A 26298-nucleotide genomic window follows, 5' to 3' on the forward strand; every position below is an offset into this window, starting at 1 on the left:
TCTCCTGTGCAGCATCATGTCAAGCAGAATAATCTGAATGCTCTGTTGTGGCAAACACATTTGCCTTGCCAAGGGTAGCTTTATGGCAGCTTTATGATGACTATGTACTACTTATTTATTCATTTGTTTTTGTTAAAAGTACATATTGATGCCAAATCTGACAGGGGGAACAAGGAAAGAGGCAGAGCAAGGGAAATAAAAGTGAGACAGAGATACAAAGGAATAATATAAAAAAGCAATAGTTCAGAAAGACAAAAAAACAGACAAAACCAGACAACCAAATCTGCAGAGAGAATTAACAGAATAAATTATATGGCATCTGTGTTGAAACCAGGCGGAGAACCATGAGGAGCTCCTGCAAAAAGACAAACCGAGAAAAACACAAACAGCACAACACCAGCAGCAAGCACAAAAACATAACTGTGGATACTGATGACTAAAACTACAGGACACCACAGACATTGTATATTAAGCATGTGAGTGAGTGAATGTGCTTTGGAAATATATGGCATAGGTCTTACATGAACTGTGCTCAATAATGGGTGCAGGGGGCCACCACCATAGAAACAGGCAGAAAAGGCCTCCACGGAGCGTAGAACCCAGGCAGCCCACAACAGGGATAACCATGGGCACGTCCAGAAGACAGCAGAGGAAAGCCCTAGACAGGGCAGCCCACGGCCATGTAGCAACTGCCCCAGCCGGGTAAACAGCCACTGGCCCTGCCAGGCACCAGCCACCCAAGTATGAGTCGAACACCCGAGAACCATTCAGCTCCCTGTCAGAGGCCTCGACTGATACCCAAGAGGGTAAGATTAGACAGCCAACCAAGGACCTGCCCCAGTGCCCCCAGCAAACACCTCGGGGAACTCTCTGCCATTTTCTATTTAGAGAGATGGAAATCTGACTAGGCAGACCTAGTAACATACACATATTGATTCTGTCACTTTTTCTTCAAAGTTAGAATATCTGTTCAAAAGTGGAGAGCAGAAGTTGCTAATGTTAAGTTTGCTACGAAAATGTAAGAAATTAGTGTAAAAAAACAGTCCCAAGGGAAAACCACAACACTAAATAATCTGAGAAGTGCATTTTGGATTGTGTAAACATAGTATAGTAAGGAATAAAGACCATTTTTGACTCTGTACATAGCAGCTTTTTTACTCGACAACAACAGAAAATCAGCAAACTACAGCTAGCTTGGCACCCACCAAATTGAGGCAGTGTAGGCACCACATACAGGCGAGTCCACATGAGACACATTCTGTGACACCAGGTCTCTTACCATTACTGATAAGATAGCAAACTTTATATGCAAATATGTGCAACCCATCAGTGTTGTGTAGGTACATACGTTTCAAGAACTTATGATGGAGCCACAATGTACTTTACAATCTGACCTTTGTGGCGAGGAGCTGAGATGAAGCCACACTGCTAATCGTGTCACCTCCAGTGAATATCTCCCTTTAACGGCTCAAGAATGGACTGTTGCTCAGCAGTGACGGGTTAATTTGACATATAATCAGTAGTTCAGATGAATCCAACAACTTGTAATTATAGATAGATAAATAGCAGCGCTGCTGCTTTCTACTAGCTATACCTGAAGCTCCAACTATCTGACTATATAACAATATTTTGAACTTCTCCCATTCTTTATAGTTCTGTGTGTTTATTTACTTGATAACTGAAATAAAACTGGAACTCTAGAAGAAATTGTAGAATTTTGTGTGATGGTGTGGAAAAGTTGTCCTCAGGTGAACTAAACCACAATTTTTCTTGAGTTGCTAACAGCTCCCCTCACAGTATAACACTGTTAAACAAGCTTAACCACTATACAACCACTGCTTGCTTAGGAATCTAACATAAACTATAATGTTTATATGACATGTTGTTTTGAGAAAACTGTGACTCTTTAAAGACTATTGTACTGTAAAGCATTTTATGTATGGTCCAATCTTGCAAAACTGCAAATATACCAGAAACAATGTGTCTTTCTACGACTTTCACAGGCGTGTCTGATCGAAGGGTGAGAGACATAAATGGAAACATGACCAACATATGAATGATTGCATGCCATAACTTTAACTGATAGATCAGGATATCAATGTTATGTATCTTGTGTGTGAAAAAGGCTCAAATAAACTTAATCCAATTACAGAAGAAATTAATGGATGGAGTAAAATAACTATCCTATGTTTACAACATGTTGAGACTTTTAACAAGGCAGAGTATAGATACGTCAGCTTGCCTCCTAAAAAAAGAAATATTAATGTTTGCCTGGGGAATTTTGGACTCAGTTGTTTTGTGAAAAAGCTGTTTTTGGAAGAGGGAATCCTATTCTGTTGCTGCTACTGAGGATTCTGGTCTACGTTGTTTTTATTTTGTTTATGATGTTCATGCACACAGGAATGCACAAAGAATGTAAACTACACAGCATAACTAAAGAAAACCAGAAATTCACAGACCAGAGGAACCTTTCTATATCTTTTAAGAAAAAATTACAAACTATGTTTAAAGTTTATCAGGAACAACATTTCTCAAAAGAATTTGTATGTCAAGTTGTGGCTAATAATGTTTTTTTTCTTTCAAAACTGCAGCTAGATGACATGATGTGATGCTTGGTTTAATTTGTTCCAACAAAATCAAGTTGCTGTGTAAATCTGAAAGAAAAAACAATATAAAAAATGACAATCCATGCAAAGTCACATGTCAAGAAATCCAAAAAAGTGTGCTTTAAATGCATTTACACTTAAATGGGACACCATTCAGGTTTTGGGTTTCCAATACTAGCTATGTTACTTTGTATTTGTCAGTAGAAGAAGTAGTTGTTCTTAGAGGAAGCAAACAGAGAATAAATAAATAAATAAATATAAGAAAGAGAACAACTGCACAGGACATCGTAGGAGCAAAATGGAAGAAGCTCGTCTTCGAGGATTACTTTCATCTCAGGGAATTTCTAAGGTATCATTTCAGATGTGGGAAGACACCGGTCAGGCATATCAGTACACTATGTGCAGGCCCAGACCAGAAACAGCTGGTGAGTCACATCATTAATCTTTGCCAGATCAAACGTGATTTGCAAAATTGCTTTCATATCCCCAAATGTGCATCAACCCTTCTTCAAAACAGGGAATAACCACATTGAGTATGCAAACAACTATTTTTGAGCATCAGTGAAAGTGTCCATTTAACTTTACCGCGTCACTTCTTCATAATGCGAATCAAAAACAACACTGAAAACCCAACTAATGTAACATATGGTTCCCAACAAAACAGCTAAAGTGAGAATTTTTTATTGAACCAACGAGCAAGACAGCCTACATAAACTACAACCTGCAGTCAACACCGATTAGGGCTGCACAATATATTGAAAATTTACATCAACATTCACAATATCAATATTGCAAAACACTGCTTGGTCTGTAATAAATTAAATAAACTTGGCAGATATTTGGACTTGAAATTATAGGACAAGCACAGGTGTGTTAATGATGTCTGCATTCCTTTTAGAGTTAGTTCTGCATTATCTACATTTAACCAGCACACACAGGTGCAGAAGTGGCATGTAGCCCTTTTAATACACTCGAGCTTCATACCTTACGCTGAAATATCACAGGACACATTGTCATCATAATATTCAGCTGTTCAACGATACATACATATATATATATACATATATATATAATTTAATGCTTCTTCGTTTTCTAGCTCTATAATTTCTGAAATTCAATTAAATCTAAACAGATCTATAGGCTTGTTGCAGATTGGGGTCAATGTAATATTCTCTATGTAATTAAAAATCATGACCTAATAATTATGACTGTCTTCAGCTTGCAGGTGAAATGAAAAGAACTGAATTGCACATTCTGAATAACACAAAGATTCTTGGTTAACATGCTGCAGCTAAACATAGATCTCCATACGCTCTCTGTTGGTGCCTCGCAAACGCATGTCTACATGTTATTCCATTTCATTGTCACTGTTGGGAACGGTCTCATAAATATGTGGAACAATCTGAGCTTTTAGGCTGCTCTTAGTTGTGCTGGCACTGTTACTTCATATCTGCTCTGCTACGGAAAAGACACACGTCAGATTGAACGAAGATCTGCTTTGTGATGTAGTAAAATAAAGTGTTCGGGATTATTGTCCATTGCAGCTGTTGTTAATGTTTTTCACCTGTGCTTCTTTGCTATCTATGATTTCCTGGGAAATACTGACTCAAGCTTACTTTCATTTAAACAGCATTCAGTCAGTCCGTTGCGTCACCTCCAGGGCCTGAACATGTGCTATTCTGCGTTTAAATAAATGCCAATATTTGGGGACTAAGAGCGCTGCAGAGAGACACCTCCATGAAGGTTTAGAAAGGCTCTAACACTGCAAGTGACTAAACTTTATATTAATGCAAATACAGACCATATTGTCCATCAGTGGATGTACATGAAGTGCAAGACAAACGTTTGGACACACCTACTCCTTAAAAAATAAAATAAAATCAAAAGTTTAGTACATGTGTCCAAAATTAACTTTGAACTGATAACATTAAAGTTCTAACATGAGCAAATAGGTATCACATAGTTAAAACAATAGCAAACCAAAAACATCTAATCAAAACTTAAATTGCCATTATACAGTCCATGCTAAATAAATGTTCTTGTGTACTATTAAGGCAATGTATTCTAAAGTGTATTCAGTGTAATTAGAACTATTACAATTGCATTTAAATATATGTGCATGTCTTTATGTAAGTATACTATGCTTGCACAGATATCATATTAGATATAAATCCCTGAAGCATAGCTTCCACAAAATGAATACATGAATAAATAAAATGCCATTATAACCATAGTAATAACATCATAATTAAATACCAAAAATCGAACTCTGACTTTAAAGTAATCAACGTTAGCAGAATCATAGGATAAGCAGCAGAAGCATCATTAAGTTCATTATCGTGAAGCAATGACATATACCTCTGCTTCATTAATATTTAAGTGTTTGCCTACCAGGACTATGTCCTGTGCTGACCCATTTATGCTTTCATATGCTCCTTTTAGCAGCGTGTTTATTGTTGTTTGATTAATTTCATCTGAAAAAAATCACCACAGAAATGTCTCATGATCACTAAGACAGACAGTACTGAGCAACGTAGGCAGAAAGAGGGAAAGCAATCCACACAGTCGCAGGGTTGTTCTGACAACTCTCCTCAACAGAAACTAGCTACGGTTTGTGCAAAAAGTTATTCAATTTGTCTTTATGCACAACATACCACCACCAAATCATGATGCTGAGAATGAGGTGAGGTTTGGAATGTGTTAGTAGATCAACATGTGCACTCAGTGACGGAGGAAGGATGTAAACACCTGTATATCTGTGCAGCGGAATCTACTTGTCTAATGCAGAATTGTACTACATTCATATGCATTGTTATTCCAATTTTGTATCGCATTTGAAAAAACTGAGATATTAAATAATAGAGACGTAAACAGACATAGCTGGAAATGCAACAGGTTGTCTACTATAAGTGACAGAGCAGACTTTAGAGAAGATGTTGCACATCTTCCTTTAAGTCTACGGTGGAGAGTGCGATCTGCTTTGCAATCATCTGTTGAGAGAGCAGTATCAGAGCCAGTGACTCAAAGAAACTGAACAAACTGATGAAGAAAACTGGCTCTGTGTTGGGAGCAGCCCTGGAGCCCCTGAAACTAATGAAGTAAATAACAACGCTGAAAGACTGTTAAACATAATGGACAATGCTGCAAACCCTCAACATAACATCATGATCAAACAACGAAGTGTGCTCAGTCAAAAGCTTCCAAAGCCTTGCAACAAAGAACGTTACATGAGGTCCACAACAATAACAACAAATTGAACTTATCCCAGTGAATAATGACAAATATCTGTTTTGAGTTCTTTATGCTGGAAAATTTATTTCCCCATTTTGGGATTAACATCTTAATCACACTGTTACATCCTACCAGAGATTTCACACATCTTAACACACACGTTGCTTTATGATGCATACCTGAGGCTCCAAAGTTACCAAGTCCAAGTTTACACTTGTTTTTTAAGAACACGGTCACTTGTGTCATGCTTGTTTTAGGGTTGTCTCCATTTGGTCAGATCAGGGTCCCAATCAAGACTCTGGCATCTGGATCACTGACTCTCAACTACTGATCTCTGTTGATTTACATCAGCCATAACAGCGGCATTCGATGGAAGGTAATTAGGACTTGGCTAATATCAGCATATCAGCACATCAGTACAGAGCTGCAATACTGAAGCAATTTCTAAACCCAGTTACTATAATTATATGTAATTAAAAATATGATAACAGCACATTTTTTCCTCAAATGAATAAAAAAGTTTCAAGTCACCGATATCACATCCCAGTCAAAATGCTGCATTCAGTGTCTATATGGGACTACTACAATTTGGTACTATATGCCTATTATGAGTTTTTTTGGTTTGTAAATTTAGATGTCCCAGTTTTACTTCTGCAGTGTTACAGCAAATGTGTCGATTGTCTAAAAAAAAACTAAGAAAAAGAAAAGAAAAACAACCTTTTTTTGGATGTAATGTAATATTGTGAGTATGATTTTGTTTGAAAAAAATATTACCGCAGTTAACAGTTAAGACCTGTCTGTAAAACATTATTCATGTGGCTCTTTACATGGCTATTCTTTAAAAAAAAGAAGACAAAAATCTACTTTCGGACTGACTCTTATTATGACTCTTATTGTATTAAGACATAAAAGAACATAATATATGAACTGAACATCCCGTGCTTTCAAAGACGGGTTTGCTTGTTTCTGCCACAAGATCTGGCAACAGTGACTCAAGCGGATTTCCGTGCAGAACAGAAGAACTGGAGTATAAAGAAAACAGTTTTGGAGCAAGTGAGAGACCATATTAGGACAATGCTCCATGTTTTGAGGTAAGTAGACACAGGGAGATCTTTGGATAGGTGTAAACATAGGATTTCACATGATGTAGCTTTATCATTTATTGGACTATGCTCTGTAACATGTAAACAGGAATATGAACTGAATATTCTATCATCTATTCGTGTACAGATCATAACTGAAATATTGTACATTAAGCTCAGTATTTGAGCTATTGCTGTGTATGTACACATGGTCAATGTGTGGTAAGCTACTATGAAAGTATGAAACTGATCTACAGGCATAGTTTGTTTATTTTTTTATTGGCATTCCATAATCAATTTTGTAGAAGTTGTATTTGCAAATGTCATCTCACTTAGGCCAGCATTACGGTCACTCTCTTGACATTGCACCACAGCAGTGGTACGCTTTGTAATAGCGATGGAGAGTTTGTACCAACCAAGCGAAACAAGCTGATCGAACCTTTTGAGTGTGGAAAAGATCGAACTTGGGAATAGCTTCAGTGAGACAGTCTCCTCCATCTCCTTCTCACTTGCTGCAACGCTATGGCAACTAGCCTGGTAGCCAGCCAGCTAAACATTGTAGAAATTCACATAAAAAATGAACAATTAAATTCATCATATAGTTTCTTTTACAGTTCACCTTTTAAAAATCCGAACTGTGCCCCTGAACAGTTCCTAGCCACATAGCCCTTTCAAGCAGGAGAGTGAGAGACTCGGAGAGCACAGTGTGTGCAGTGGTCCTGGGGGACCAGAGGACCTGGTCTAATTCCTGAATACCAGTCTAGCCCCATGGGGATGCATGACCTGCATCTCTGGGCTTCTGCTCTTTGCCTCCAGTGCCTCGGTGAATGGTCTGTACTGCTCTCCAAATCAGACACACACAAACACACACATAACTACAAGCTGGGGTAAGCGATTTATTCTGGCAAACTATGTCGGATAAATTATCATACTGACCTAATAAAAATAATCTACTTCCCAGATGCTGCCCTGTTAAATATCTACATAAATGTAAATTACATAAGTATATTTTTTTTATGTTTAGTGACCTGTCCTGTCTGGGTTCAGCTGTAAACCGCGAGGAGGGGAATCATAGGAGACTTGGCAGCTCTCTGATCCTGATGGTGCTTAGCTGAGTGAGAGCAGATACCACAGGACTAACAAACACATTCAAAATGATGAAACAAGCCGCAACATTCAGATTCCTTGACATTGACATGTTTAGTATAAAAATGAGAAACACAATACTGAAAAATCACTGCGGGGCAAAGAGAAAGCAGGAAATACAAAGATGTGATTGACTGTCTTCATAACAATGGGACACAGGAACTCTACATCATTTCACAGGTGATTATCCATTGCTTACTTCTTTATTGGACCCCACATGACAATCATACAGAGAAATGTCACTTACACTAATCCAGTAATGATACTAAATTGTTAATCATATTTTTACAAAAATAGCAATACAAAGCAAACGATAAAAAAGATTATATAAATTGAAAAAGTATTTAATCTTTAGACACTTTTAGAATAGTAACTTTTATATTCTATAACTTTTATATACATATAAATATGACCACTTGTCCAATATAGTGTGCTCTCCTCATCCTGCCAAAAGTGCTATGACCAGTCAAGGCATGATCAAAGAACATCTGAAGGTGTCCTGGAGTGTCTCCGACGAGGACTTTAGCAAAGGATCTTTTGGACCCTGAGGGTGCTATCAGATCCCATCAGATTGGTATCTGGAGAGTTTAGAGGTCACACCTCAGGCTCTTTGACATGCTTTTTAGACCTTCCTAAGCTCTTTTTGTAAGGCTCAGTGCTGTCCCTCTGAGGAAAGCTACTCATTAGGGGTGTGGTGTTGCCGTACTGTGGCTGTGGGGGAGATTGGTTTGCCGAAATATTTATGTAGGTGTCAAAGTGAAATCCATGAGAGTCCCAGGATGCAGGTTTTCCCAGCAGAAAATTGCATTGTATCAAGATGAGAAGTGTTGCTCGCTTTACCTGTCAGTGGTTTTAATGTTATGGCTGTTGGGTGTACAGAACAGAGTTAGCAACAATGCATATACCATTTTACCACATAGAAAATAGCCCAAAACAAACAAAATTCTTCAAAAGACAAGGCTTTAATATTCAATTGTTGTGTAATATCAATGGTAGTGACTTAGAGACTGCAGATGTTAAATAAACAGTGTAGGGACTGTGCATCAGCTTGTATGCTGAAGAGAGAAGCCAAGTTACTGGACCTGCAGACCTGTGATGGATGTGCCAGTGTCACAGTGAAGTAGTGGGAGAGGATGCTGTACCTCTCCGTGCTGATGTTTTCTTTTTTCCCCCTGTTCTATCCATGTTAGTGTCACTGAGGTCTGCCCTGCAGCCTGCCTGCATGTGAGGAAGATTTTGTCACTTTCTATCAATTATTACCCACCATATACTCAAACAAACACACACACACCTCCCCCTGTTTGCAGACGCAGTTACATAACAGCAGAAGGATTTCTGGGCTTTGAGAGGTTTACAACTCATCTCTTCCTGATCTCTTCTCTCTCTGTATCTTGCTGCTTCTGCTTTCATCCTCAATCACAAAAAAGAACACCCACACCTTCTCTTCTCTTGCCATGTGCTTAACGAGCACCTTCATCATACACACGACACAGACTGTTGTGTAATTCACTGGGTTTCTGATCCCACTCTCATATCAGGTTTTCTACCACATGATACAGACAGAGGGGAATACACATAGATATTGGCAGTGTAGATGAGGAGAAGAACACAACTGCCCCCTGTTGTCTCAACAAAGAAATGCAGGCACTAAATTTACCGCAGAGCACTTATTTATCAGGTTCAGCCTTTCAGTTCAGATCTGCATTTACATATTTTTTTCATGTAAAAAGCAAAACATAAAAGAAGAAAACACAGAAAATGTCTGGAAAGATAGTCAAATGACATAAAAGAAAGCAATTTGTAAAGCTAGAAATGCTCACTATTCATCATTGATAGAAGAAAATAAGAACAATCCCAGGTTTCTTTTCAGCACCGTCGCCAGGCTGAGTCTTAGCTCTGCTGAGCCATGTACTCCTTTAAGTCTCAGTAGTGATGACTTCATGAGCTTCTTTACCAATAAAATGTTTCTATCAGAGAGAATATTCATGAAAGCCTTCCCACTAACGTCATTGTTGTATCATCAAGTACAGCAGCTTTAGAACATGATTTGTATTCCAGTCAAACTCTCTGATCTAACATTAACAATAGTAAACCATCAACTTGGATTTTAGACCCAATCCCAACCACACTGTTCAAGGAGATTTTCCCCTTCATCAATACTTCCATATTGGATTTGATCAATCTGTCTTTGTTGACGGGCTATGTACCACAGACTTTTAAGGTTGCTGTATTTAAACCTTTACTTAAGAAACTTACACTTAATCCAGGAGTGTTTGCTAATTATCGACCTCTATCCAATATCCCTTTTTTGTCGAAAGTTCTTGAAAAAAATAGTTGCAGCTCAACTTTGTGATCATTTACACAGAAATAATCTGTTTGAAGAGTTTCAGTCAGGATTCAGAGTGAATCATAGCACAGAAACACCACTGGTTAAAGTTACCAATGATCTCCTCTTAGCCTCTGATAGCAGACTTGTGTCTGTGCTTGTTCTGTTGGATCTCAGTGCTACATTTGATACGATCAATCACAGCATTCTATTACAGAGACTTCAACATGTTCTGTTCCAGTTCCATTAGTGCCAGGGATGCCACTAGGATCAACAAACTGATAGAAAAGACTGGCACAGTTATTGGACTGAAACTGGAGATGTTTGAGTCAGTGATGAGCAAGAGATCACTGAACAAACTGCTCTCCATCATGGACAATCCTTCCCACCCTCTCCATAAAACACTGCAGGGATAGCAGAGCTCATTCTCTAACAGATCGATTCAGCTCCGCTGTCACAAAGAACTGTTCAAGAAGTCTTTCTTACCGTTCACCATCAGACTTTTTAACAGTTCTCCTTTGGGTAACAGATGAAATACTTTGCACATTCATTACTCTGTTTGCATCTATCCATTTCGGTTCAGTATCATTTTGCACAAAAAAAAAAAATTCATAACTACTTTATTCTGTTAATATATATCTATTCTTATCATTTGTATACTATGTATATATCTCTTTGGCGTATCTCTGTTTTGTTATCTATAATATAACTTGATTATGTGTACTTACTGTTTGCTGCTGCATCAATAGAATTTCCCCTTGCGGGGTTAATAAAGGACTTTGATTTGATTTGATTTGATTGTGCTATTGGGACTAAAGGAACTGCATTAGGCTGGTTTAAGTAATATTTATCTGATAGATTCCAGTTTGTACAAGTAAACAAAGAATCTTTCTCGCGTACCAGAGAAAATCATGGAGTTCCTCAGGGTTCTGTGCTTGGACCGATTCTTTTCACTTTATTAATTCTTTTATTAGGTAATCTTATTAGACAGCATGGCATACATTTCTATTGCTATACTGATGATACTCAGCTGTACCTATCTATGAAACCAGATTAAACCAACCACTTGGTTAAACTACATAAAAGTCTGGATGACTCAGAATTTTCAGCTTCTAAATTCAGACAAAACTGAAGTCGTTGTATTTGGACCTCAGCACTTCAGGGAGAAACTGTCTAGCCATATAGTTACTCTAGATAGCATTTATTTGGCTTCTAGTACTACAGTGAGGATCCATGGAGTTATTTTTGACCAGAATTGATAATTTGACGCACATATAAAACAGGTTTCTAGGACTGCCTTCTTACACCTTCATAATATTGCCAAAATCAGGAACATCCTGTCTTAGACTGATGCAGAAAAACTGATATTTATCTTGTTAAGATTGGACTAATGTAATTCTTTATTATTCGGCTGTCCCACAAACTGAGCAGAATATAAAATTCTTCTCTTCACATATAAAGCTCTTAATGACCGAGCTCCATCATACCTTAAAGATCTCATTGTGTAATGTTTTCCAAACAAAGCACTTTGCTCTCACACTGCAGGTTTACTTGTGGTTCCTAGAGTTTCTAAAAGTAGAATGGGAACCCTATAGTTGGGGATGGAACGGGTGACCCTGAAACATCCCATAGTTATGTTAGGAAAGGCTGCTGGGGGACCTCCCATAATGCACCTTTCCTCACTCTGCTCTTTACTCTACATGTACATATGACATTATTGTTGTTGTTAACTTGTGTTTCTCTCTCTAAGCACCTATCCCTGGTCTGGTGTTGCAGTGTTTGTTGTCCCCTCTTTTCTGTCCTCTCAACCCACAGCTGGTCGAGGCAGATGGCCACCCTTCCTGATTCTAGTTCTGCCAGAGGTTTCTTCCTGTTAAAAGGGAGTTTTATCTTTTCACCACCATGTTGTGCAGGGTCAGGATGGGGGATTGGATCAAAGAGAAGTTTCAGTGCAATCTGTTGGTTTCCTTAGCCAGGCAACTTTGTTTTTAATTGGCTCTGTATAAATTGCTCTAGTTTGGAAATTAATTAATTTGATTTGATTGGATTAAGATTGTATTTTTACAATGAACTGGACTCTAATTGGCTTGAATTGGACTGTATCTCTGAAGTACCATGAGATGATGTTTGTGATGATTTGGCATTATGTATATAAGACTGAATTGAACTGAAAACTCCATTTCAGCTTAACATAAATGTATATATTTCATATTGGTTACAAGCCTTAGAGATGATCAAAGATTCACTGAAAACCAACGCATTCACCAGCACACTTGAGTATATAATTCAAACAGTAAAGTGGCTGCCCTCTGCTGTCAGGTCAACCTCATTGCATTTCTCCATCACAAACTGTCCGGCCCCCATCCATTTAAACTACAATGTTGAAAATTAGATAAGAACCGATCATGGATAAGTCATGGCAAAAGAGTTTATTGATCCACAGTGCAGTGTTGGTCCCTCATCTGACAGAAAAAGTAATAACAAGGTGAGTGATACTGCAGAAGCTATGGCATTTACTGGCTGACTAGATTACCAATCGATGCCTCCTTTGATAGATAAAATTTCTGCAATTTAATGGCATAGAAGCCAAAAGAGGACAGATGGGCATGGAGAGAGAAAAAAGGAATGTAAATGAAAGATCGAAGTTGTTTTTTAGGTCCACAGAAACCAAATGCAAGCAAAACAGGCCTCTCTTTTTTACAATATCTTTTCAGGACTTGTATTGAAGACATTTCTCGGGGGTCATTTCAGTGCAACTTTGAAAGCCCTGAAGCTAAAGACACAAAGCAAACCTGTTTTACTTAGTTTTAAAAAGAAATCTTCTTTACAAAGAGGGTTAATTGGTGATTCTATGATTGTCACTAGGAGTAAGTGTGCATGGAGTAAGATTGCATTTACAAATTGAAAGAGCAGGATCCCCCTTTCAGACATGATGCTGACATGCTCAGTTTCTGTCAGAATAATGCAAAGTCCATGACTGAAAGAAGCTTTAACTCTCAAGGCAACTAGTAGTGGTTCAAACTAATGAGGTTTTTAAAATCTAAATGTTACACGGTCCAATTCAGTAAGATTTCCTTCATGAGCTGTTCTGGAAAAGCACCACGGTGCTTACTAAGACATATCACAGACATGCTTTGTTCCCATCCCATCAAATGAAGAGCAGTAAAAACCCTAAATCCTTTATAAAGAGAGTTTCAAGTCAAATATTTCCATCTTAAATTTTAATACTACTTCCAGTAAGCTTTTCATGACAAAATATACAGCCAAAGATTTCTGGGAATTGATAATATTCCACCATTCCATAATAACCCAAAATCATTAAGAGGTGGCCATGTTGTCATTTTTCCCATGAGTGACTAAGACAGCCTCCTAATTATATCAATCTGTTAACATCAGTCAAAGGTGCCCTTTGTACCTGAATATCTATCCTCACCATCAGACAACCACACTCTATTTCAAAGGACTCGTCTATTATTTACAAGGCATTCATTACATTTCAGGGGCAGAAAAACGTCTAAAACACACAAACAATCCTCCATCTGGTCAGCCAACACTCAATTATCACCAAGGAACAATTGTTGGCAACCACTGCTCGATAAGAACTTCAGCCAACTTCAAAAGAATATTACTTTTTATAAAAAGCATCTTCAGAATAAGTCTGAGGATAGTCTTTACAGTCATATATAAAATCCCAAACTAGGAATGATAAAATACAGCTGAAGACAGGTTTAAATTTGAATTTCCTGTCGGCCTTTTTAGTATAAATTCTAAGAAAGCTCCTCCTTGTCTCAAGTCAAATATGATTTACTTTGACTTTATGAGTTCATTTTAAATAGTTACAGGAAACATGACTCTGCATATGTCTGGTGGACAGTATCTATGTAGCGTGGTACAAAGTGAAGTTGTCCTCCACTACACATTTAATTTGAAAAAGTCTTATTTTTGTTCTGCAAAAAGCAAAATATATATATTATTTATCAACGTTACGCCACACACATCTTCACACTCAGGTGTGTGTTCTCGTTCTCACAGCGTATTCTCGCGAGATCTTGTCCCTGTACATAGTGTAGCGAACGCGCCCTCTGCTGGTGAGACACTGCATCACAATATTTGTCAAACAAACGAACCTTTCCCGATCAGACAACACACAGACAATTTTCAACACACTCATGACCTATACTTAATGCAAGTAATATTAAAGATATTAATAATAACAATGTGGGTATATCACTGATGGCTCTGTATGCCACATCTACACTTTCTGATCTTTGTTCAAAGCTTTATCTTATATAAAGACAAGAGGGATAAAAATGTTATGATTCTAATTTCGATACAGATGTGAACGATCCAGCTCTGATACAATGACAAAACTAATTTAAGAGTTTAGAATCTCAGCCTCAGTGTAACAATAACTCATGTTTACATTATGTTCAACAGCAGCAGGACACCAAAGAAGAAGAGGAAACAGAGGAAGTTTAATAGACCTTCAACGTCATGCCAGTGTTAGTGATGGAAGATGAGGTGCAGGAAAACAGATCTCTGCAGCAAGTGCTAAAGAACATTTGAAATAAAAGCACAAACTAGATAAAAATGCACACTGTGAAAAATCTGCCTCGCAAAAGTTCAATATTGTTGGGAATACAACTAATACAAGAAACCGTGTTATCTGTTTTCATTCCAAACATCAAACATCTGGATCTTCAAGTAACAGAGCCAAGGTCAAGGTCACATTTATTTTTTATGGCACATTTAAACAACCCGAGTGTACCAAAGTGCTTTACAAATATCAATAAAAGTACCATAAAAATAAAAGACCATAAAATAAGAATAAAGTACCAACAAATAAGAAGAGTCAAATAAATACAACAGTATGCAGCCCAGTTAATTATCCAAGGAATAACGAGGAGCTGTCACATTTACTCTCTATCTCTGACAAAAGAAAAAGATTCATCAAACATGAGGCAGCTTTCATAGCAGCTTTCATAGCTAACGCTGGTTTTTATGAGCTGTTGAAGACACTGAATCTTTAGTATGATTACCCATCACAAACAATCATTCCTGCATTCTGCGACCATACTACAAGTCTCAATGAAAAGCGTCGTGAGCGCTTTAAAACAATTCATTTTTAATGTAAGCTGTAGTCGATGAGCGGCCGACGTTGTGAGCTTCATGGGCATCGCGAGCTTCATGAGCTTAGTGAGCATCGTCAGCTTCAAAAGTTGAGAAAGGCTCAACTTAATGCAAATGAACAGTGACGCGCGGCGACGACAGCCAATTGGGGCCGATCTGGATTCCGAAGGCGGAAAAAAGGCAGAAATGGGCAGAAAACGGCAGAGTGCAAATACAAAGAAACATAAAGAAGGCTGCCCAGAGTACGATCCATGGTGAAAGAGGGAACCGATGTATGCATGAATTATTGTATATGTCTGCTATTTGCTATACATATAAGCCCCGCCCCTTTGAGCCCCCGGTTAAGAAGCCATTACGCGTGTTTGGTGGCCTTTCTTAACAAATGACTCGTATGTACGAGTCATTCAGACACTGGTAACAAAACGTTGCCTGAAAACATTGAAAAACAGAGGAATTCATACGAATTTGAGTGTTTATTTTCAATTTATTATTGAAAATGCAGTTATGCGTACTTATGGAGTAATTTAATTGCATTTTTAGATGCCGCTAATCGTCAAAAGTTGAATCGAATCCTGAAGCCAGCAGAGTCAGACCTCTCATAAGGAGAACTGAACAGTCTCTCATATTCTAAGATTAACAAAAATATTCTCAGTGCACTGTCAGCAACATGATATAAGCAAGTATGCTTATATCCAAAGAACTTAGCCTTGAAGTCCACATAAAATCAAATCTGATGTTTAAGTGTTTTTTCCTGATCTCTTTACTATACTTCTATACTTGAGGATGTGTAATTTATGTGTAGTGTGTAATTTGATAAATAAAACTAAAAATGCTTTACACTCATCTTGGGCTCGTGGGTAATGCCGAACAGACCACTGACCAGTGACCAGTCAGACCAGAGCTGTCTTTGCTAACCTCTGCTATAAGCAGAAACCTTAAATTATGCAGAAACAAACTGCACTTCACCAGTCGTTGAATGGGGACTTTAAATATGACAAGGGCATTTCTGCTGTGTACTTACCTCCATTAACCATGAAAAGACAACAAAATGAAACACCACTGCACTGAGTAATGTTCCAGCACTGCAACAGCATGACCACAGGCGCTGCTGTGTACTTTGAGTCAGTCACACTGTTCTGCAGTCATCAAAACTGAACCAGATCTGCAGCTGCAATACAAAACAATGGTGCTCAGTCATTTTAAGGTCTCTCCCTGAACCCCAACAACAAGTGTATAGACCATATCTTTGTAAACAGATACAGCTACTCATTATCATTCAATATTCATTTCTCTTTTGCCTTCCTTTAGTCATTGTTTTAATTTAGATTAAATCTAAATTAAATCCAGTTATAGGCATATGTCTTTAGCATGGAACTGAGACTGGATAAAGTTTGGCAATATTGAGAGGTTGACTAAAACATAAAATATGGAATACTGCATGGCTTTAATAATGCAGACCAGGCTCGCTATGTTCTCAGTTTAATGAAAATTTAAAACATAACAACATGCTTAAACACAGGGATGCTATGTACATTACAGTAAACACACACACACACACCTAGTTCTGTTTACAGATTTAAATGCATCTCAGAAAGCACTGACAAAAGTAAAAAGAGACTCAAATCAATTTAAAACAATTATCTCTTTGCAATGAGGTCAACTAGGTTGTGGTTTGTTTTTTGAGGGCGTTCTTTTGTGGTTGAGACCGTTGTTTTCATTTTCATTCTATGCAGTGTTGTCCTCCTCTGGTCTGAATTCGCTTGGAGACACAGATTAAACCGCAACCCGGCTGGCCTTTCTGCTCACGAGCCAAAACACTAAGGACAAAGCTGAATCCCTGTCCTTACCATCACATGTCTATGTTTTCATTTGTAAGCCCTTTGAGCTAAGAACTGCGCCCATAAACAAACTGCGTATCAGAATCTGAATTAATGAGGAAGTAACCATATACAAGTTCCTGCTAAAATGAACTTTTCCTTCATTCAATATGAAGGATCAAGAAATTCAGTAGGAAATTCAACCAGCTCCATCCTCAGTGAGGCAAGAGTTTGGGCCCACTTTGATTCTACGATGGAAAGATGGAGCGGGATGTGACTTATTTCATATGACAGCTGATGACCAATTCATACTGCCACATTACCAAACTTCCAGCAAATTCTAAACGGGCAGACAATAAACTACACAGACCAACACCAACCTTTAAGCTTTATATATAGACGGCATACCATTTTATGAAGTGAGCTATTCCTTAGCTGTATAAAAAAGATGAAAATTCAAAGTTAGAGGATGGTGAAGCCTTGGTTTAAAGCACTGACTTTCCTCTCTTAAGAAAAACAGTTGGATCTCCATGCCAGTTGCTGCTGACGCTGCAGCTCATGAGCTAATTGTCTTGCATGCATTTTTAAGTAGTAAAAAATATGCACATTTGACTTACAATTCCAGATCCGTTATGAAATAATATAGCATAATGAAATATAGCTTTTGAGCACCAGTGCAAATATGCGGCTTGGTAATTATGAGTGTAGACTTTGTGCAAAAAAAGAGAAAAGTTAGGTGTGTCAACGCTCAAATTTAAATGGATATTCAATACTGTATTTCTCATTTGATTTCACATGTTTTTCTGGTTTTTTTTTTCCAATCTAAGAACTGTGGTTACCGCTCGACTCATTGGTTACTGCACATAATCGTACTGACTGCACCGTGTAATGACTTGTCACATTACCTAGGCAACTAGCCACAGTGTACAAAACGGAGCAAAAGCTGATGTGATTCATCTCTCTGTGTATAATTCCCTGAATTATATGATTGTTTGCATTGTTTTGAGTTTGCATTTGCACTTGGGTAAAAAAAATTCCATCTAAGTACAAAATGTGATGATTAACAGTCAGGTATTATGTTGTAGATATGCAAAATGCAGAGTAATATGTCACACAAAGAAACAGAGCCCCAGCTGGGGTTTTTAACATTCAGTATACATGGCTTTGTTCTTCTCAAACTACAAAGTCCAAGTTAGAGTACACAATTTGCTACATTACTATAAGTGCAATGAAAGCATCTCAACACACGTTTATCCGTCTAAAACCAACATGCAGAAAAACATACAGCCCATCCCGAACCTATCAGCAGCCTATTCCACTGAGCTCACAGATATGAGAAAGATATAAGGTTGCTTTACATGGCTGCAAAGTCAAGGACAACAGGGACACTTGGCAGAGTAAAATCTTTCTTCCTGCTGCAGCCAGATATCATCAACCACAGTGACTAGTTCAGCCAACTGAGCTCACACCTCCTTCTGGATCAATAAAAACAGGATCATGGGTCCAGGCCAAGGCGGAAGAACAAAGATACTGTCCTTGTACACTGGCTACAAACAGGAACAAAGCTGAGGAACCTTTGATAGCCAGTGGATTTATAACTTGGCAAGAACATGGCACGACTAGGTTGACAGATTAAAATCTGTGTACAACCACAATCTGCAAACAGGTATCACACATTTGAATGCCAATACCACAGTACTGGTGTACATCTACAATCTAGTGATGAACATCCACTCTACAAATACAATTTCCTTGACTATGCAATACATCAATTAGATGGTTAAACAATAAGTTGCTTGAAACAATTCAAATTTTCTTTCTGTTCAATATCTATTAAAGTCGCCGTCCATTTTCAAGAGACTATGCTAAACATTGCAAAAATATTGCTTATCTAAAGCATATATTTATGTTTATGTTAATCAGAAAAACAAGATAATAGATATTCCTTTGGTTCTAAGTACAGTTGAGGGAATTTTTCCATATGTGTATATAAGTCTGACAGTAATTCATTTACAGTTTATCATTTGTCCTTTCACAACCCTTCCTTTCTCCTCTGCCCTCTAACTCAGAAGAGGGCAGGGAACATCATGGAAGACTCCTCTCACCCCGCACACAGTCTCTTTGAACTGCTTCTGTCTGGCAGGCGCTCAGAGTCCTCCAGACCAGGACAAACAGGCACTGGAGCAGCTTCTTCCCCACAGCAGTGACCTTATTGAGCAGTTTAAAAACACTGGAACTGTTGATTTTACAACTGTCACTTACAGTTTTTATGTATATATATTTATATAAAAAGATTTCCTTTTTAATATAATTTATGACAAGTGCATGTGAGAGACAACAAATGCCAGCAAAGACTTCCTTGTATGTGTCTACGTAGTTGGCAAAATAAATCTAATTCTGATTCAAGACCATGGAAATTATTAATTTCATGATGCTACATGAGGCTGTTCTAAGTGTTTTTACCTTACTGCCTTACTGTAAGGCTGTTTGTGTGATAACTGTACCACATATCACCATGGTAACCACCAAAAGGGTCGCAGAGCCACCATTCTCCACAAGGCACAAGGCTTATATAAGGGAAAACCTTCAAGGAAGAGCTCCTTCTCTGTAAAGGGGAACATAAGCAGATGGTGAGATATCATTTTTCTGACCTATGCAGCCATTTTCTGTCCAGAGGACTGATTGATATACTTAAATGTTAGGATGGAGAAATGCTGACGAGGCATATCTATGTTAATTCAATTGCTCGGGAGAAGTCGATGATACGTGTTGAATCTCCAAGGCCCTCTGGAGCTGCGGGGAAAGCTGGACAGGTAATTCCCTCCTTTAGTGGCCATTTGCTTTAGTAGTTTAAATTTGTCAGCACTTTTGAACCTTGGAATAGTGCACAAGAATTGAAAAGGGCAGAGAGATAAAGTTGTAGAAAGTATCTGGATTTAGAACAGTGATATAACAGGAAGGCAGCAAAATGTCCATCATAGGGATGTGAAATGTATTGTTTTAGCATGGACATTAACACACGCACACACACACAAAACTTTATTTAGAAGATACAAAACATTGTGTACTGATTCGCACTGAAACCTCTTAACAGGAAGGCTCTATATTCGACTTTATTTTGATGTATAATGCATCATAAGAGACTGAATAAGGGGAACAGGACTTATTTTTCTTGATTCAGGAACCAAGCCCTTATTCGACCTCTTAGGATTATCATGACCTGGATCAGAGAGAATCAACACAGACATGTTGACGGCATCTTCACTGCTGATAAACAAGCTTTGCACATGCAGCAATGTTACAGACCGTTTCTGATTTCAGAAGGAAAATGCTATTGAATTTCCAGCACCGAGAAGCTTTCCTGCCTGATAAAAATGTCCACCCGCCTTTGTGTGATCAGCTGGTGACGGGCATGACGGACTCCAGTTGCTCAGAGCACTGCACATTGATTTGATTGGCAGACAAATTGCCTGAAAGTACAAATTGGTTCAAAGTGAACCAATCAAAAACAACATTGAAAATTTGAACACATATTGCCAAATGTCTGGAGCTTGTCTACATGTACAGAAAGTCACCCTCTTGACAATGTTAACACGCCAAAAGTTATACATTCAAATATTATCCCTTAGTAATCACAAACATTTGGATAAGTAACTAATTTAATTCCATGATTGTAATATAATTTTTTTAATCTAATTGCATAACTCTGTCAAATATAACGAGTTCTCTTGTTTAAAGTTATTTTGCATCTGCACTGCACCATGAGTGAGGAGAGAACATTAGAAAAACACAGCAAAAACTGCCAGTCATCCATCTCCTACCAGCAGTTTATGCTCGTGCTGGCATGCTTGGAAAACTGTACCAGGATCCCATTGCCCCTCTTTCAGCTCCTAAAGAGATGTAAAAGATATACACATCCCTGCTCTACACTTCTGTTTTCCAGTAACCCCCCCCAACTCCCCACTGTTAGGGAACTGAAAAACGTACACATTACAGTTCTGCAACTCTACAACGGCATTCTGCACACGGCCTTTCAGGGAGTTCTCGGAAGCAATGTGGGCCCTCGCCTCCAAAAACACCCCAGAGGACGTTTACCATTACTTAGCAATAATGATGATTGCTCAGTTGGAGGCACAGGAGAGCCTCCATTCCAGTCTTTGATGCACTAAAACCAACTATAAGACATTATAGTTACAGATAAGACATGGCTTGCACTAAAAACGTAAAAAAAACAAAAGTTTTCAGAGTAAATGATGATTCCTATTTTCTCTGCAAATGCTCGACCCTGTAGAATCACAACAGTCCTGCAGTTATTTGTTATAACAAAATGCCAAACCATGAGCATTTCATACAAATGCTTAGCATGTATAAGTAATGCTGGTCATAGCTTTTCACATATTCTTAAGAGTTAGGCAGAGTGATCGGGTCTGCAATACTTTGAATTTAGTGGCAGCTATTATGAAAGCCCAGAAAATACACGTGGGAGCTTTTTAATTAGAAATGTCATTAATGTAGAAGCCTTTAATGGTTAACCTTGGCAGGAAATGTATTGACTTACATGAAGAATATGAAATCTTTATTTGCGCTTGACTGGACCTGAATGATTGCACTTTTTCCTAATGCTAATCATTGGTAATGGTAAAGGCTCCCATTCCTGAACCAATGGGAATTTCAGCGGCCATTTGTTCTGCACTGCTGCTTTCAATTCACACAATGACGGAAAGGACCTTGATCATTTTAGGGAGGTGAGTTGGTGAATTGTGGTGCTGGTTCCAGGAAGACCTAGTGGGAAGCGCTCAAAGGGACACTGGAGGAAACTGCCATAATTTAGCTGCCCGATGAGTATTAAGATTCTTTTATGTTGACCAGATTTGTTCACTGCAACAAACTCACGGCCTGTCTTGGATTTTGCAAACCAAATTAATGCTAAATTGAGCTATAACTCAAGCTCCAGATGTTTCTCACACTGTAGCAGCAAATTAAAGAACCTGCAGAGAACGAAACTACAATAATTCAGGAGAAGTGCATCTAGGTTCTTATTTGACGCCTGGAAAATGTCCCATCTCAGTGACAGTTGCTTAAATATGGTGCCGTAAAAATATGATTGCATGTTGTGGAAGTGGGAGTATCATTTCTAATTCATACACATTTAGCAGACAAACATAGGGACAAAGCAAAAGACTCCCCATTTTGTTTGTCAACATAGTCCATTTGCATTAGTGCATTTTCCAAAATTTTGGGGAATGCAAACACTACAGAACAAGGGGCCTTTCTACGTTCTGCTATGCCTCTGTTGTTGACCAGACAATGCCCTCAGAGGCTATTAAAAATTCCAGTCACACACAGAGACACAGAGGTGGTGTCACCGAGCAGGAGACAAGCATCAAGGGTTGCTAGCTTACAGCTAACAAACAGCATTAGGATGAATGAAGTGAGTGTCACTCCTACCTTTCAGCACAACCTCCACCTCGGCACCGGCTGCAGCCTCCCCCTCCGTGGCGCAGGTCGGCGGCTCATCTCCCTCAAACAGCTGGTTTACCTCCCCCTGGATGTCTGAGGGGCGCCGGTCGCCGTCGCTCTTGGAGACGGTGAACCTCAGGCTCATGGTTGTCGCCGGTGAGACAAGAGACGTCTTGTCACGGTGCGAGCTGACGCGGACGGACAAAGAGTGTGAAAAATGACCTCGCCTATCTTGTCGTGAGGGTCCACTGTCACACTAAACTAAGTTTACCACTGACCGCACTGTCCTGTACAAATAGCCGCTCTTTGTCGGTATATTAGATGTGTTATGTCGAGTGGAGCATCTCATCAACCGGTGTCTGCTGCCTGCCGCGCACCTGGGTCCTAAAGCCGATTAACACCTTTATCAGCGCTGTGGTAACAAAATGCACTGAGTTAAAACATTCTAATGAATTGTGATGTTTTGTTTGGTTTGAGACAAAAAAACAACAACTTGATTTTGTCATTTCACTGCGTGATAACACTATTTTTACAACCTCTAAAAGCGTCTTATCCCTGTTTGTTTCAGAGTTGGCGTTGCTAGGCAACGGAAGAACAAGCTAAAGATCAACTGTCAGGCACTTAACTACCAGCAGCACATCCTCCACTGTACAACCTACAGTGATTTGCTACAATAACAACCTAATTACAGCTTTTTAAAGTATGATTGAACCACTTGTTAAAGATACATTATAGTCATGCCAGTATTCAGATGCTGGGAGGCATCAGCTATGTTGCAATCTGGTACAACTTCAATCAAAAACTGTGTTAGGGAACGTGTACCAGTACAAAAATTAAATTCCAAAATCCAAAACATATTGCACTGCGGGAAATGTATAATATAGCTTAATATTTCTATATTTCCATTACTAAAGCACTACCCATCTCAAATTATAGTAGTCAAAAAGTGTGGTTTAGCTCACTACCTGATTTCAAGCCCTATTCAAGCCTTATCATATGCAATTTTAGTATGAAAACCCTTACTGTTTTATATTTTGCATGCAGAATCATGAATTGTTTGATTTGACTCTAAATTTCTTACACCCACTCCTGGGATAGATCATTTCGACCACTCTTTCTATTGCACAGGAACAGAAACTCCTCTCTCCCTTCGGGCCACCTTATCGGGTTAATCCCTTCCACCATTGAGCACAGTCCCTGTGCTGGGAATGTTATAAAAATGTAACTTGATCCATGGGATATTTACTCAAAAATCTGCCAAGTTATTAGAACAGATCTCGTCAGCCCAGAACCTGGTCTCAGAGCATGTGTCTGTATGTGAGGAAACACTTTAAAGTTTTGTCCTGGTAGATGCTGAAATACTTAGTAAAGTAGTTTCTCAAATAAAACCATCAACCTGCTTTTTCGATCCATTCCAACCTCCTTTTTTAAATCAGTTTATGGCTCTTGTCACGATTTAGAAGGAGAGAGTTTTGCCCCTTGTTTTGCTCTCTTTGGAGATCCTCAACCTGATCATTATTAAACACTCTTGCATTGAAATCGACCCTGCATCTTTGTCCTGTGGTCTGTGACAGCTCTTTAGATAGGGATTTATTGACCATTGCAAATGATCCCCTTCAGATGGGTGTTTTTCCTTCTGCTTTTAAGACAGCGTTGGTTAAGCCCCTTCTGAAGAGAAATAGCTTGGATGTTTTAGATCCCAATAATTACAGACCAGTATCCAATCTGCTTTTTTAAAGTAAGATTTTAAAGAAGCCTGTTTTCAATCAGCTGAATGATTTTTATCATGTCCAAAAATATCCATGAGAAATTCCAGTCTGGTTTAGACCTAAACATAGTACAGAGATTGCACTTGTTAAGGTTGTGAATGACCTTCGATATAACGTTGACATGAGAAAACTTGCAGTTCTATTAGACTTGAGTGTAGCTTTCAATACTGTCAACCATGGAATACTTTTAAATCGTATTTACAGCCTGATTGTTATATCTGGTACTGTTTTTAATTGGCTTTAATCCTATCTAAGTGCTATCTATCCTATAAGTTTTAATGAATGTTCATCTAGGAGCTATAAACTGAATAGTGGTGCCCCCCAAGGCTCAATCTTAGGTCCACTTCTTTTTTACCACTATATGCCGCCACTTGGTGATGTCATCAGGAGACATGGCTTAAATTTCCACAGTTATGCGGATGATACACAGCTTTACATTGCCGTGTCTCCTGATGACACAGGGCCAATTGATGCCCTTTTTAACATTTTGGATAGCAGAAGTCTTGGATGGCACAACACTTCCTGCAACTCAACCAGGACAAAACAGAAGTATTGGTTATTGATCCTGAAGCACCATAAAGAGAGCTGACATTACACTGGTTTTAAAGTCTCTGCACTGGTTACCTGTATGCTTCAGGATTGATTTAATTATTTTACTTTTTTTGAAAGCTCTTAATGGTCTTAGTCTTCCTTATTTATCAGCTTTGCTTTTAGCTTATGAGACATCCAGAACTCGCTGGTCTTTAGATACAGGTCTTTCATTAATTCCTAAGGTTAGATCTAAAACTCAGCAGCTTTTCATTATTCTTCTCCACGCCTGTGGAACAGCCTTCCTCAAAACCTGAGAGCAGCAAGTGTGGACATTTTTAAAAGTAAACTTAAGACCCCTTTTTAGCCTGACTTTTGATTAATTTTATTCATAGTTTTTATTATATTATATCCTTTTATTTTAGTTGTTGATGATCTTTTATTTGTGTTATTTATTTTTAGCTCCTTTCTTTTATTTGGTCACCCAGTCTCTGGTGTTTCCTCGCTGCATTTCGCTGACAGTAAGATAGCGCTTATGTTACCTTACTTTATATGTATGTGGGTGTGGGTGTATGTGTACATATAGATGAGTGTTTGTGTGTGTGTCTGTATGAGGCCTTGGGTTTCACTGCTTTGTTTTATTTGCTTCTATGTTGTAAAGCACTTTGTGCTACATTTTCTTGTATGAAAAGTGCTATATAAATAAAGATTGATTGATTGATATGCATGTATAAATATGACAAACCACAAAATATCACCAGTCTGGTGTTTCAGTGGTGTTTTAGGCTGGTGGATTTTTTTCAAAGAAAAGAGGACACAACAAAATCCAGATATTTTACAACATGGCAACATTGCTAATAGTAATGCATGATAACTAATGTAACGTATGATGACGTAATCTATTCAGAAACTTTTTAAAGGGTGTTTTTTAAAGAGCACCAGTTCAATACTCACAGTCTATGTTTTGTAGTCATCAATGTGCTGGAACCAGATCTTGCACTAACATCAAGAAAAAGACTGAGAAAGCAGAAATCTTTTCACACCTTTTTGTGTTTCGAAACTTTGTAATGTGTCATCTGCATTACACAACATCAGGTACACGATGGCTTTTGGAGCAAATGTTTGGGGCAAGAGTCAGATATGGTTTGATCAAGGATGTGGTTTTGTGGCTTACTTTAAGCCAGATCACTCAAAACGATTAAG

The 26298-nt window shown here is 38.4% G+C and overlaps 1 protein-coding gene across 2 annotated transcripts in view; it reads right to left on the reverse strand.

Annotated features, from left to right (window-relative positions):
* slc12a5a (solute carrier family 12 member 5a) overlaps nt 1-23135 on the reverse strand; it is a 155546-nt gene extending 132411 nt beyond the window's left edge. For both annotated transcript variants that reach the window (XM_072381724.1, XM_072381723.1), the window contains exon 1: nt 22787-23135. In XM_072381724.1, coding sequence (XP_072237825.1) covers nt 22787-22943 — 157 coding nt within the window. In that variant the 5' untranslated portion in view covers nt 22944-23135. The remainder of the gene's footprint in view (nt 1-22786) is intronic.
* Nucleotides 23136-26298: the final 3163 nt, after the last annotated feature.

This window comes from Leuresthes tenuis, unplaced genomic scaffold, assembly GCF_036924035.1.
Source record: "Leuresthes tenuis unplaced genomic scaffold, fLeuTen1.0.hap1 SCAF_3, whole genome shotgun sequence".
In the NCBI taxonomy this organism is placed as follows: Eukaryota; Metazoa; Chordata; class Actinopteri; order Atheriniformes; family Atherinopsidae; genus Leuresthes; species Leuresthes tenuis.